General features: G+C 43.8%; 1 protein-coding gene across 1 annotated transcript; it reads left to right on the forward strand.

The window, feature by feature from the left end:
* Window positions 1-8,989: 8,989 nt before the first annotated feature.
* Window positions 8,990-9,659, forward strand: LOC120668111. The gene is made up of 2 exons (XM_039948046.1): window positions 8,990-9,439; window positions 9,535-9,659. Exons 1-2 carry the CDS (start codon window positions 9,079-9,081, stop codon window positions 9,657-9,659), a joined length of 486 nt encoding a protein of 161 aa, XP_039803980.1. The 5' UTR covers window positions 8,990-9,078.
* The last annotated feature ends 3,336 nt before the right edge of the window (window positions 9,660-12,995 follow it).

Below are 12,995 nucleotides of genomic sequence, written 5' to 3' on the forward strand. Positions count from 1 at the left end.
TCATTTATATAGAACAAACCCTACAAGTAAAGATGCTACAATTTTTACTGAGTGCTCCTAAACTTAGGGTAAGTCTACTGTAAATTTTTCAGATTTAAAAGAGCAAGTAACAGAGCATGAAAAATAGGACAAAATAAAGCTACATTAATCTAGTTTAAAATCTACAGACAGTTATAGCAAGTCCAGAGCCTCATCTTTTACCAGCATGGTTAGAGCATCTCCAAGAGTTTGCCATATTTTACTTGGCATATCTTGTGTTTTGCCAACTTCTAAAAAGATATGCCAAGTAAAAAAAAAAGCTTATCTCCAATAGTTTGGCATAATTCACTTGTCAAATCCAGATCTAACTTACATCAGGAACCCTGAGAGAGAAACAAAATTATATTTATGCCATTCCACCTCTTGAAAACTTAAATCAGGAACCCTTCTCTGTTATTTATTTCTTTTTTCACCCTCCCACCTGACTAGAAACGACGATGCCAACCGCGCGCCGCGCACATATATTTACGCGCTGGAGGCTGGTTTTTCCCAAGTTGCCAAAAATTGTCAAGTCTTTTGCCAAACTGTTGGAGGAGTATTTTTAACGTTTTTGCCAAAAATCAAAGATGGCAACTCGATTTGCCAAACTCTTGTAGATGCTCTTATATACTCAAAGTTAACCCATATAAAAATTATTAGAATTTTACATGTGCAGGAACTATTTTTCTTGAATTAGCACATTTACTCATGCTATTAATTTGTGGGGCCAGTTACACTTCCCTAAAAAAGTTCCAAAATTTTTCTACCGTAATTATATCATGGCATAGATACACTGTAGAATTTTCAGCTGAAGAAACATAGTATAACAACTTGAATAAATAAATCTATTTAACCTAGGCATAAATCAAGACCTAATTAAACCTATAGCTAAACATGTCAAATATCCACAAAACGTTTACACAAGGCTATTCATCTAACATGTAACACACTGACCAAAAAGGGCCAACAGATAATGCATGTAACTTGCGATCTAATAAAAGCTATATTTTATTTGTATTTTAAATAAAGCAAAAACTATTGAGCAAATGGAAAAGTGCATGAAACAAAAGTTGTAGATCTAGTCACAAGGATTCCAGAACAGTTGAGTTTGCATTTTTCTGATTTTTATACAATTTTTAAACGAATTTACAAGTTCACTGTTAGAAATTGAAAACTGAAAAACGAGATTTGCAGACAGGCCCTCGACTTTAGCGCAAAACCCCCTGGGATCTAAAAACAAATAGCAACCAGGCCCTTGGCCGGAGGTAGGAACAGAGGAGGCGGCAGCGGCATTTCCCGGTGAGGGAGCTCGCCGGCTGCGAGGGGAAGTGGGGGAAAGGATAGAGGAGATCGAGAGCTACTCGTAGGTGGTCTTCTCGAGGTCGGGGGCGGCCGGGAGAGGGGTCGGCGGCGGTGGCGAGCTGCGGCGCTCCGGCGTGGGAGGGAGGGCGACGACCGGCCGGGGAGCTTCACTGGACCACGAGGAAGCTCTCTTGGGGGTCGATTTGGGTCGAGGAGGGGCGGAGCAGGGGGCTCCGCGGCGGCCTATGGAGGACCGACGGAGGCAATGGCGTGGGCGGCGGCATTCCAGGGCGCAGGGAGGGGAGTGGGGGCTTGGAGTGGGGTGTAATGGAGAGGGGAGGAGCGGGAACACGAGGTGGCGAAGCAAATGGGGAGGAGAGGGGCTGCAGAGGGGGGTTCACGGCGACCCGCTAGGTGCGGCCATGGCGGACGGCGTCCCTGGCAAGGGAGAGGAAGAGAGGCTCTGGGAGAGGGAGGGAAGTGGAGTGGGGGTGCGAGAACGGCTCCTGGGAGGCAAATAGAGAGGGGGAGAGCTCGGCAGGAGAGGGGCGCGGGGTGAGGTGCTGGGCGACACTGGTGGCCGTCGGCGCCGAGAGCGCGTCGTGGAGCCGGCGTCGTGGGGCGGCATTGAAGCCGAGCAGGAGCGCAGCGAGGACGGTCCGTGGGCGTGTGCACTCGAGCGCGGTGTTTATGGCGCGACCTCGACAAGGCAGCAGCGCGGCGGCAGCGGCGCAGCGCGCGCGGGCGTGAGCGCTCGAGTGGCTCAGCGTGCGCAGAGAAGCCAGGGAGAGCTAGGGAGAGAGAGAAAGAGAGTAGAGAGAGAAAGAGAGAGGTCAATGTGTTGACTCGGGATTTTCTCAAATTTTTCCATGGAAACTCGAAAAAGTTTGAACACGAAAGTTGTTCAAAATTCAATTTCTTACAACTTTCCTTTCAGGCCAAAATTCGTTTGAGCAATGATTTGAAAGTTAAAATTTTGAAATCAAGTTTAAATGAAAACCCCCTAAACCCACTGTTTTTCGGGGTTTTGTCCAAATTTTATGTTGTAACTTGAAAAACTTTGAATACGAAAGTTGTTCATCTTGTCAAACTCTACAACTTTTGTTTTGGGCAAATGTTCATTTGAGCTAAGGTATGAGAGTTGACTTTTTGGTTTATTTAAACGGATTTCTGGCTTTTAATTAATTGAAAATGGGGGGGTTAACTTGTCATTTCACATTAATTGCATGTTTAAATAGCGCTTAACACCGGAGGTGTTACACAGAGTAGCAAGTCGTGATTCAAAGTATCGTTGCAAATCAGGTATTTAGCTTACCGGTTTCGACTACCTCCTACTTCCGACATGTGGTTAGTAAGGATGGATCTAAACATCCGAATTCTTAGAACAAATTTGATATTTTAAAATAGATATGCTTAAAATTTTATACTAATCTTATTTTTATATTATCAAGCATATTATTACACATAAGAATAAAATTTTGTATAATTTTTTTTATGTATTATTTGCTCCCTACAATTAAAAAAGTGAAAAAAGATTCGTATCCGTATCCGATCCGTATTCGAATTTTTATATCTATTATTTGAGAATATATATGATAAATTTGAGGTTTAGTTTTTATGAATCTTTACAAGATCAATGTTAAATACAAGACTATGAATTTACATAGTAAATTCTATATCTTATTTGTCCATAATCGAAAAAAAATAACTAAAAATCTGACATTCGAATAGACATCCGAATCCATCCTTAGTGGTTAGTACTGTTCAAACTCGGTCAGCAATGCCAACAACGGTACGGTCCTCAATCGACACAGGCGGAGGCTTACTTTCCATCCATTTCATATCCATAACCAATTCATCTCCGCCCGGTCTTCATTTCTCTTTCCTCATTGAATCATTCTCAAACCACATTGCCACATGTAACAAGATCTTAAATCTCGCGAGTGACAGGAATCACTCGACTTCTACCGAGATCCTACTTAGCAGAGCATTTCTAACGACATCTGCATACTAATATTGACCCTCAGGTACCTAGGGAGAACATGCATACTAGAGTTCCATACAACTCCTAGAACGTAAATGCACGAAATACTTAAATAAACATTGAATACTTAAAATTAGGGTTATGCTCCGGGGCTTGCCTGGGTTTGACACAAAGTCAGTTAGTTAGCTTGTAGTCTTGCACCGGCTTGACATCATCCCAGTCCAAGCATGCACTCCAGTCGGTCCTTCCGTCTTCTGGATTGGTCCACCCGTGCACCATCTTTTGGCTCGGCTTCAACATTGCCCTCCGGTTCCACGTGTCGCACATTTAGCGTACCTAGATGATATGCAACAATGCAAATGCAATGCAATTAAAGGAAAGACATGACTGGGCAATCATTTATCGAGTAAACACAACAAACAAACTCAAAAGGCAAAAGGGGTTGGTGCTGCAATAAGAGAATTTAGGTTCAAATTATTTTAGCCTGAAGTGTTTCCTACAAGAAGTATCACTAACCTATTTAAAGAGACTAAGCATAGGCAAGGTAATAACAACTGGTCCTAACAGGGTTAACATTATTCACACGTGAACAAGAAGTTAGCTGCTGCATTTAAACACGCAGAGAAGCAGTAACTAGCAACCATTGGAAGGAAAAACTCTAGCTAGGAACTAAACAAAGGAGAAAACATAACTTGCAGCCATAACATGGTAGCAAAATTTTACCAGAAGGTTAAGGTATCAATAAAGCATGCAACAAAAATTTACCAATAATTATTTATAACCGGAAGCATTTATTTTAGCCTCAACAAGACAAACTGAACAAAAATAGATTTACACACATGTGCATAGCTTTTGGACATGAAATTTTTACAGTGAACTAAGCATGCAAAGAGTAAGCTACTGCATAAAATCCATAATTTTTGAACATCCAGAACTGCAGATATTAAATAAACAAGCTTAAACAGGCATTATCCATGATTAAATCAATACATCATAAAAACATTGAACAACCGGCAGGTTAAATATTTTTCCTAAGTTCTACATGCTAAAACAAAGCTAACCCAACTTGTTTTAAATTTTCTCACGCTCCTAACTTTATTTAGGTAATTAACAATCTACAAAAGCATTTATCTAGCATAAATCACAAATTAAATTGAACATGCAGAGGACATTACAAGGAACTCATGAAAATTGGATTTACATCAAAAGTATTTTCCTAGAATTAATCATAAATATATTACTTTTCAGCTACTCTAACAAGATAAATCAGAAAAGGCATGCAAACTTAACCAAACAAATCCAAGAGAATTATCATAGAAACTAGGCATGAAAACAAAGCTAACAAAACTAGTTTCACTATTTTGTCACTTTCCATAAAAAGTTATGCAATAAACCACATTTTGGACAGCAAGCACGAGATCGAGATAAAACCCTAACAACAACAAGGAAACATATGAGAAAGTCGCACCACTGGAAAGAACATTTCACAAGGAACCTAACAAAACTTTAGTTTGGAATTTTTAGAGCAATACCCAAATACATAAGCATTTTAATCACTTTTGCAAGATCAAACTAAAGATAAATTCACAGCAAGGTAACATGCAAAACAATATTTTTTTTGAATATATCTAAACTAGAGGAATACAACAAAACAAGTTTCACATTTTTCTGAGCTATACACGAATTTCTACGAATTTTGCAAAATTGCTACTCAACTAAACACCCTGAAAAATGCTAGATGCATCCACAGCCGGCCAGCCCAGCGGCTGACAGGCGGGGCCCACGGGCCAGCGGCCCACTAGGCCGGGTCAAGGAAAAGCCGGCCTTGACCACGGCGTGGGCGCGGCCACGACAGCGCGCGCGGCGACGGCGAGCGGCGGCGTCGCAAGACGACGCAGCGAGACGAAACCGAAGAGAGGCCGGGGGCGTGAGCACGGCGTGGAGAGGATGGAGGCGAGCCTCACCAGCTATGACGCGGGCGGAGAACGGCAACGAGCGCAACGGCGCCAGGCGGCGACGGACAGCGAGCTCTGCCGGCGACCCAGCAGAGAGGAGGAGGAGGCCGGGTGAGGGCCCAAATCGGTCGAGGATGGGGAGGGCTAGGTGGCGCGCACGCTAGATTGGAGAGGACCTCACCAGCGGCGACGAATTACGGTGGCGACGGAGCTGGGGGGCGGCTGCCATGGGGGAGCAGAGCTAGGGTTTGGGTGGAGGGAAAAAAGAAAGGGGGCCGGCTTCGCGGACAAGGAGAGGGCGAGGGGAGGGCGGATAAGGATGCTCGCGGCATGAGGATCATTGGCGCGTGGCACGAGGTTGGCCGGCGGCATGGCGACGCGTGCCGCGGTAGAGCAGAGCAGGGAAGAGGAGAAGAGGAGGCTGACGGGTGGGCCCGGGCGAGGAAAAAAACAAGTTTGAAATTCAAAACGGAGATGTTCTCGGGTTCAAAAATTCACCAAATTTTTACAGGAAATAGATAAAATAAACAAGAACACAATGCATCAAGAATCACCTGAAAAGCTTTTGAAATTTGGTCGCAACAAAAAGAACAAAGAGACTACTTTTGGAATTTCCTAGAATTTTGTGTCTCATTTGAAAGGTCACAAAATTCTGCAAAAATATTTTTAAATCAACATTTGAAATCTAGTATTTGAGTAAAAGTTTTGGGGTCCAATTTGTGTAGAAAAATTTAAACTTTCTTCACAAGCATTCATTCAAACAAGCATTAATTTAAATTTCAAACAAAAACTCACATACACATGATGCTCCATTATGCCTTGATGATGCTTACGATGATGTTATTTAAATGTTAAGCATGCTTTTACATTTGGACCTAAATTAACACTGGGGTGTTACAAAGTTGCTTTACGACGGCAATTCCGACTAGGTGAAGAGAGCGTCTTTTTGTGCACATGGACCTTGTTTATCTATCATGGACTGTTGTAATTCGAATTATTCTTGTAGTGGACTTGTAATGTGCAGTTTGTAGTCATGTATTGGTACTACTATTATTAGACGTGTAATGAACGACACTTTGTGCAATCGAGTATATTGTAATATCCTATCAAACTAGTAATGTGTTATCTATAATCTTGTGATGGGCAATCAAGTATCTTGTCTTGCAAGGAGTCGGGCCATTTCCCTTGGCACCAAATTATCATGAGTCAAATCTGGTCAGCACCAATGTGAGGTAGTCGCGCCATTTCCCTTGGCGTGACTAATTGGCGCGTAATTATCCTAGTCTAGATCTGGTCGGTGCTGTCGCGTGACGTGACTCCTATACGAGTCGCGCCGAGTGGCTTGGCGCGACTGTTCAAAGAGTCACGCCATTTCCGGTGGCGCGGCTCAATGAGGAGTCGCGCCAACCTTTGACCCCGACCAGATTTGGCTCAGACCAAATTTTTGCTAACTAGTCACGCAAAGCTAAATGGCGCGACTCCTGATAACTGAAAAGAGTATGAAAATAAAAGAGTATGAAAATAAAACATAACAACAACTTAATGATTATTCTTGATCGACCTCATCTAGATCGGCCTCATTATGAAAACGATCAAGTTGTTGCCTCTGCAAGTGCACAGGTCACACACAATTTATTCTGTTGGCCTAAATCTTAGCCTTGAACAGAAACTTAATGATTAGATGCATCAACAACAGATAAAGGGAGAAAGATCCCTTGCCTCGATTCTTGTCAGTAGACCCCGGTGTTCCACTCGTAAATTTTAACCTCAATTGGCTCATCGAGTTGCATAATCTGTCTGACAAAATTAAACACAAACGGTTGAACTAACGCCTGGAATCGCTCGCAATATCATGAACAGAGTCACAGAGAGCTATCTGCTCGGCGTCAGCCCTCAGGCCTCAGCAATGTCAGATGGGAGAGCATAAGGAAACGTGAGGAGGACTAAACCTGCCTAGCGTAGTGCCACACGAGGCGCCAGAAGAGCCGTCGCACCGACAGTAGCAGCCGCCCACTGAGCGTCCGGCTGAGCACCTCCGTGAACACCACCGTGCCGGGCGCCACCAGTGCCCTGCTCCCGCGATTATGCTTCCTGGTCGCCTCCTCGTCCACGGCGGGGCTCGCCACGACCCCCACGCTCCCTGGCCGAGGTGAGGCCGCTCGTGCCGCGAAGTCGCGGTCGAGCGGGAGGAGCTCTTTGGCGAGCAGCGTGGCGAGGTGGTCGGCGCCGACCGCGACATCGAGGCGCGCCTCGGTGCCGGAGACCACGACCCTGACCGCGAAATCCTACAAAAACCCTAACCAACTCAAATCCTAAAAAATCCGCGAAATGGAGGAAAACCAATCAATTAGATTGGAGGAGTTACCTTTAAGGATCGGTTTCCCTTCGTTTCCCCTTCGAATCAGGTGGAGGATGGAGTGGATCTAGAGGGGAAGAGGGAGGGGCGACGCCATGGAGGTCGAGTCGAGTGGAGGAAAAAAGAATGGGAGGAGGAGGAAGAGGAAGCTGGCCGGGTGGGCTTGTATTAGGCTGAGTCGCGCCAAAGCATGTGGCGCGACTCAGCCTTGCCACGTCAGGCTCGCTGCAACGCGTGTGCCAGCGTGGCAGCTCGGTCGCACCGAGGCATGTGGCGTGACCTTTTAGGGAGTCGCGACACGGGACTTGGCACGACCAAAAGGGCTAGTTCTTGGGAATTTAGATCTGTACGGGTTATTATTAAAATATTAGATAAAAAGGATTAAAATAAAAAAAAATTCCGCCAGTCGAATAGGCCGCGGAAAAGTAGAAAGGGATTATTCAGTCAGCAGAGATGGCACTTGCCACTTGTTCCAAATGGAAAAGGATTCCAGTCCGTGACGTGGGGGGCGAATGCCCGAACTCTGGACTGTAACGAGTTGTCCTGTTGCAGTGCATACGGAGTGGAGCCATTGTCCTGCACTATTTTCCCTCTTTTTTCTCCCCTCACAAATCCAGCAAACATACGTCACGAAATTGCACTGCTCCATAACCGGTATCCACTATCCAGGACGCACAGTCGCACAGCCATATAAGAACCTTTTGGATCGTGTCCAGTATCCTTCTCTTCGGTGCCCTACCCTGCATCTTGACATTCCACGATGAAAACGTCTTGGACTCTGCAGAAATAAAATTGATGGTGATGGTCAAGTTTGCAATTGATGGATGCCAGGTCAAAAGAGACGGTGGGGGACAAATTCCAGGGGTCGATGTGTGACTTATCGTCCTTTTGAAACCATGCCAAAAATTGCTAGCGGCACAATCATCAATCAATTCAATACTAAAACGTGACCAACATACATTTTATATGTTACATGGTCGTAATTTATTAATTAAAATATATTCAACACGGAACTATCTCTAATATACTTGTGAGAAATATAGCATCATTTTTAAAAATATATAGGGTGTACTCCCTCCGTCCTAGAAAGACCGTTGTTATAGGACTGGGTGTGAAAACCAAGGAGTGGTGAGAAATTACGAAAATACCCTTAAAAAGGTAGTCTGACATGTTACAGGTGTGGTACTGTACAATTTGTGAATCATTACAATACTAAAAAATTGTGGCTATGAGAGCCACACGTGGCACTAAATAACCAGCCCATGAGAGCCCCCGAAGCAAATCCTCCTAGCTCCTAGAAACTTCTGGCGAGAAGCTAGCTACCACGAGTACAAAATTTGAATTAGGAGCCCATGTTTCTTCCCGCCTGTGCTGCCACCTCTCATCTCCCTTGTATAAGTGCAAGACCCACACGATTGAGCATCCATCCATTAGCCGCCTACAAGTCATTTTCATCACCAGCCATGCCAATACATCTAAACAAGCTACCACATATAAGAGGAGAGTCCATACCTAACTTGAATGAAGAACCAGCACATGAGGAAGAACAGGAAGATCAAGTTCATCTCCAGGTCCATATCCAAGGTGGTCAGCCCATACCTAACTTGCATGAAGAACCAACACATGAGGAAGAACAGGAAGATCAAGTTCATCTCCAGGTCCATAGCCAAGGTGGTCATCCCTTACCTGATCTAAATGAAGAACCAGCACATGAGCAAGATGAGGAAGATCCCGTTTACCTCCAGGTCCATCTCCAAGGTCAGCCCTTACCTGATCTAAATGAACCTACACAAGATCAAGGAGAAATCAATCATTGCCATGAAGGTCAGTTCTAACATCTCAAGGAAGATGAATAGATTACTTCACTTCTTAGTTGAATTTAATGAATCAGTAACCTCATCAGGCAAAACTTTTTTTAGACATGATGGAGGAAGACATTGCTGAAGGGCTCAACTTTGACTGTCCGGTTGTACATGACGAATTTGATTTCAACTTTGGAGTTTCTGATCAGCAACAAGAGCTACAACAAGTTATCAGTAAGTAGATGATCACCAAAGTTTTTTATTTACTTGTCTCAATTTAGCATTCTGTTTTTTATACTACCTTTCTATTGAGCAGCCTCACATGCTACATTCCATACAAAAATGGTGGTAAGAAAATCTGTAAATCAAAACTAGTGATCAGAAAAACTTGTAGTGCAAAAGGCCAAAAAATATAAAATAATCAAGTGTATAATTAACCTGAGACAATAGATCTGATTGGTTTTATATCTCATTTTAGTTAAATTGTTTTACACATCTGCAATAATTGCTCTCCAACTAACCATGTACTATGTCTTTTGTAGATATGATGGGTGACATGCATGAGTATGGTGTTTACGCTGATGCCGTGAACATAGCCTTCGATGACGTAGAGTTGGAAGACTCGGACGATGAACATGCTCATCATGGAAATGAAAATAATACACATTCATATAGAAATTTGACGAACGATGAACGGCAGCAAATCTATGCAGCATTGCTTGAACAAAGTGTCTGTGGAAAACTAAAAAGGAAAAGCACAACTATAGTTGCTCAAATGTTCCATGTTAGTAGGCCTCAAGTGCAACGCATTTGGCAGCAAGCAAAGCAATGCCGTTTGCAAGGACTGCCAGTGGATGTTAGATCCTGGAAGTCCAAAAAGTGTGGCCGCAAAAAGACGCAAGTAGACATTTATGCGGTTCTTAGTGTTCCCTTGCATAGGAGAAGCACTATTCGCTCTCTAGCTAAGGCCATTCGTGTAAAAAGGAGCAGTCTACATAGGTGGTTCAAGCAAGGACTACTAAGACGTCACTCTAGCACGCTCAAGCCTTTGTTGAGGGAAGAAAACAAAAAAGAGAGGCTGCAATTGTGTGTTTCCATGTTAGATCACCGTACATTGCCAAATGAACCAAGGTTCATTGAAATGTACAACATCATCCACATGGATGAGAAGTGGTTCAACATCACATCAAAATATAAGAAATATTATATGCTTCCAGAAGAGGAGGACCCACACAGGGCCGTGCTAAATAAGAATTGCATTGGTAAAGTTATGTTCTTGGCTGCAGTTGCAAGACCTATATATGACGATGAAGGTAATTGCATCTTTGATGGGAAGCTAGGAGTCTGGGCATTTGTCAAAAATGTATATTTTACAATGTTTTACTTTCATACATCATTTTGTGCCACTCATTTGTGATTCTTACTTGGTTTCATTTCCTATAGGAATCAGTAAAAAGAAGAAGCCACAATAGAGGAAGGGGAACCCTAATCACCAAGCCGATTAAGGTAGATCGAAGTACTATGAGGTCTTACATTATTGGCAAGGTTCTAAAAGCTATTGTTGAACGATGGCCACGAGAACATGTTGTAAATACCATTTGGATTCAACAAGATAATGCTCCTTCACATCTCCTGGTAAATGATGAAGAATTTGCTGCTGCTGTAGCACAAACGGAGTTTGACATACGACTCATCAACCAACCTACCAATTCCCCGGATTTGAATGTCCTAGACCTAGGATTCTTTGCGTCTCTTCAATCCTTAACCAATGAACGAGTTTCTAGGAACTTAGATGACCTTATTGACAATGTACAGAAGGAGTTTGATAACTATGATCCAGCAACTTTGAACAGGGAGTTTCTAACACTACAAGGGTGTATGATTGAAGTGATGAAAGATGGTGGAGGAAACAAATTCAAGATTCCTCACATGAACAAAGACAGGCTAGAGGCACTAGGCATGCTACCTAAAAGTCTTAGTTGTGACCGCCAGCTATATGAGGATGTGATCGCAGCGCTAGGACTCTAATTATGCACATTAGGACGGGTATATTCATCGCACAAGTATTTTGCTAAAGATGTAATATAAGTCATGAACATTTTGTAACTGTTGTAATATAATGTCATTTGCATTTTGCTACTGCTGTAATATAAATAGTCATGACCATGTTTTTACTGCTGTAATATAAAGTCATGTGCATTTGTTGTAATTGTAAAAAGCTATAAAATTTATGTGTGTCAGCTATGTAAGGTGGTGGTGCAGCTATACTTTCAGAAACCTATCTATGACTGCATAAAAAACAAGATAGAAAATCACAGTAAACCAGAGAGAAAAGGAAGGGAATTTGCATGTAGTACAAATTTATAAAAACACTAATTTTACTAGCTAGGATAATATTTATTTACCACAACTAGCATCTCATTGTGACACATACAGATTATAGTAGCTCATATGACACAACAAGTTAACAGTTCATAGTCACTCCTAGTACCTAATCTGCAGTTCATATGACACAACTAAGTAACAGTTCATTGTCACCACTAGTACCTGATCCATAGACAACAGTTTAGCAACCATATGAACTAGGGACAGAAGAATATAGGGACCAAAACCTTGTACATGCTGACAAAGATGTCATGGTAGATGGGATCAACGTTGGCGAGGACTTCCACGTCAGAGTCTTCATCCTCAGAGTCGAGCACATACGGGATGCCTTCGGCGTTGACGCGCAGGCGACCCCGTCCTATAAGGTGCTCGCGCGCGCAGATCGACGTTGTGGCCTCACTTTGGAGCCCAACGTCGGCGGCCTTCATGACACGGTGCAAGCACCATCATCGCTGCCTAGACCCTCGACCAGCTGCAGGCCGGCGACCCGTGGCTCCTCCCGCCTGCCCGGCGTCGCTCCCCGAGCCGGTTGCCACTGCAGTCCCGCGCCTGCTCTCCAACGCCGGCCGCCGCCTCTTGTGCTCGCCCGGCGTCGGTCCCGCAAGCCGGCTGCCGCGGCTCCCGCGGGCCACGCACGGGCTGCCTCCGTCCTGCTGCTCGCGTTGCCGCCGCACCCCGTTGTCCCGTGCGTGGGTCACTCCCCACGGGCAGCAGGGAGAGAGAGGAATTGAGGGAGAGAGACAAATTGAGGGAGGGGAGAGAGGGGCAGTAGAGAGCGAGAGGGGGATTGGGGAATAGGAGACCAGGAGTTCTCGTGGAAGAGAGGGGATCCTGTGAGTGGATAAGATCAATAGAGAGAGGGGTAAGGCCAATCCCAGTGGGAAGTTTCATCGAGTTTCATTTTCATTAATTAGCATGCCACATAAGATTTCTTGATGACATGACATCAAATTTAAGAAGAGAGAGATGAAACCAGTTTCATCTAGATGAAACTATGTGTACACGGATACCAACTCTTGTTGAGTCATAAAATTAAATGCTATTTGAAGCATATGAAATTGTGCTATGAAATTATGTATTGTAGAGGTAGTTTCATACACCATTTCATTTCTTTGTTGCTTATGTGGCTACCTTAGAAACATCACTATGAAACACCCCACTGGGATTAGCCTAAGAGAGATGGAGGAGATGAA

Source organism: Panicum virgatum, chromosome 3N (genome assembly GCF_016808335.1).
Source record: "Panicum virgatum strain AP13 chromosome 3N, P.virgatum_v5, whole genome shotgun sequence".
Taxonomy (NCBI): Eukaryota; Viridiplantae; Streptophyta; class Magnoliopsida; order Poales; family Poaceae; genus Panicum; species Panicum virgatum.

Bases quoted from the DNA above. Each gene is read 5' to 3' on its own strand.
- LOC120668111 (XM_039948046.1), top strand. From the start codon at position 9,079: ATGCCAATACATCTAAACAAGCTACCACATATAAGAGGAGAGTCCATA. The intron at 9,440-9,534 runs GTCAGTTCTAAC...AACTTTTTTTAG, and splicing joins AATCAATCATTGCCATGAAG to ACATGATGGAGGAAGACATT.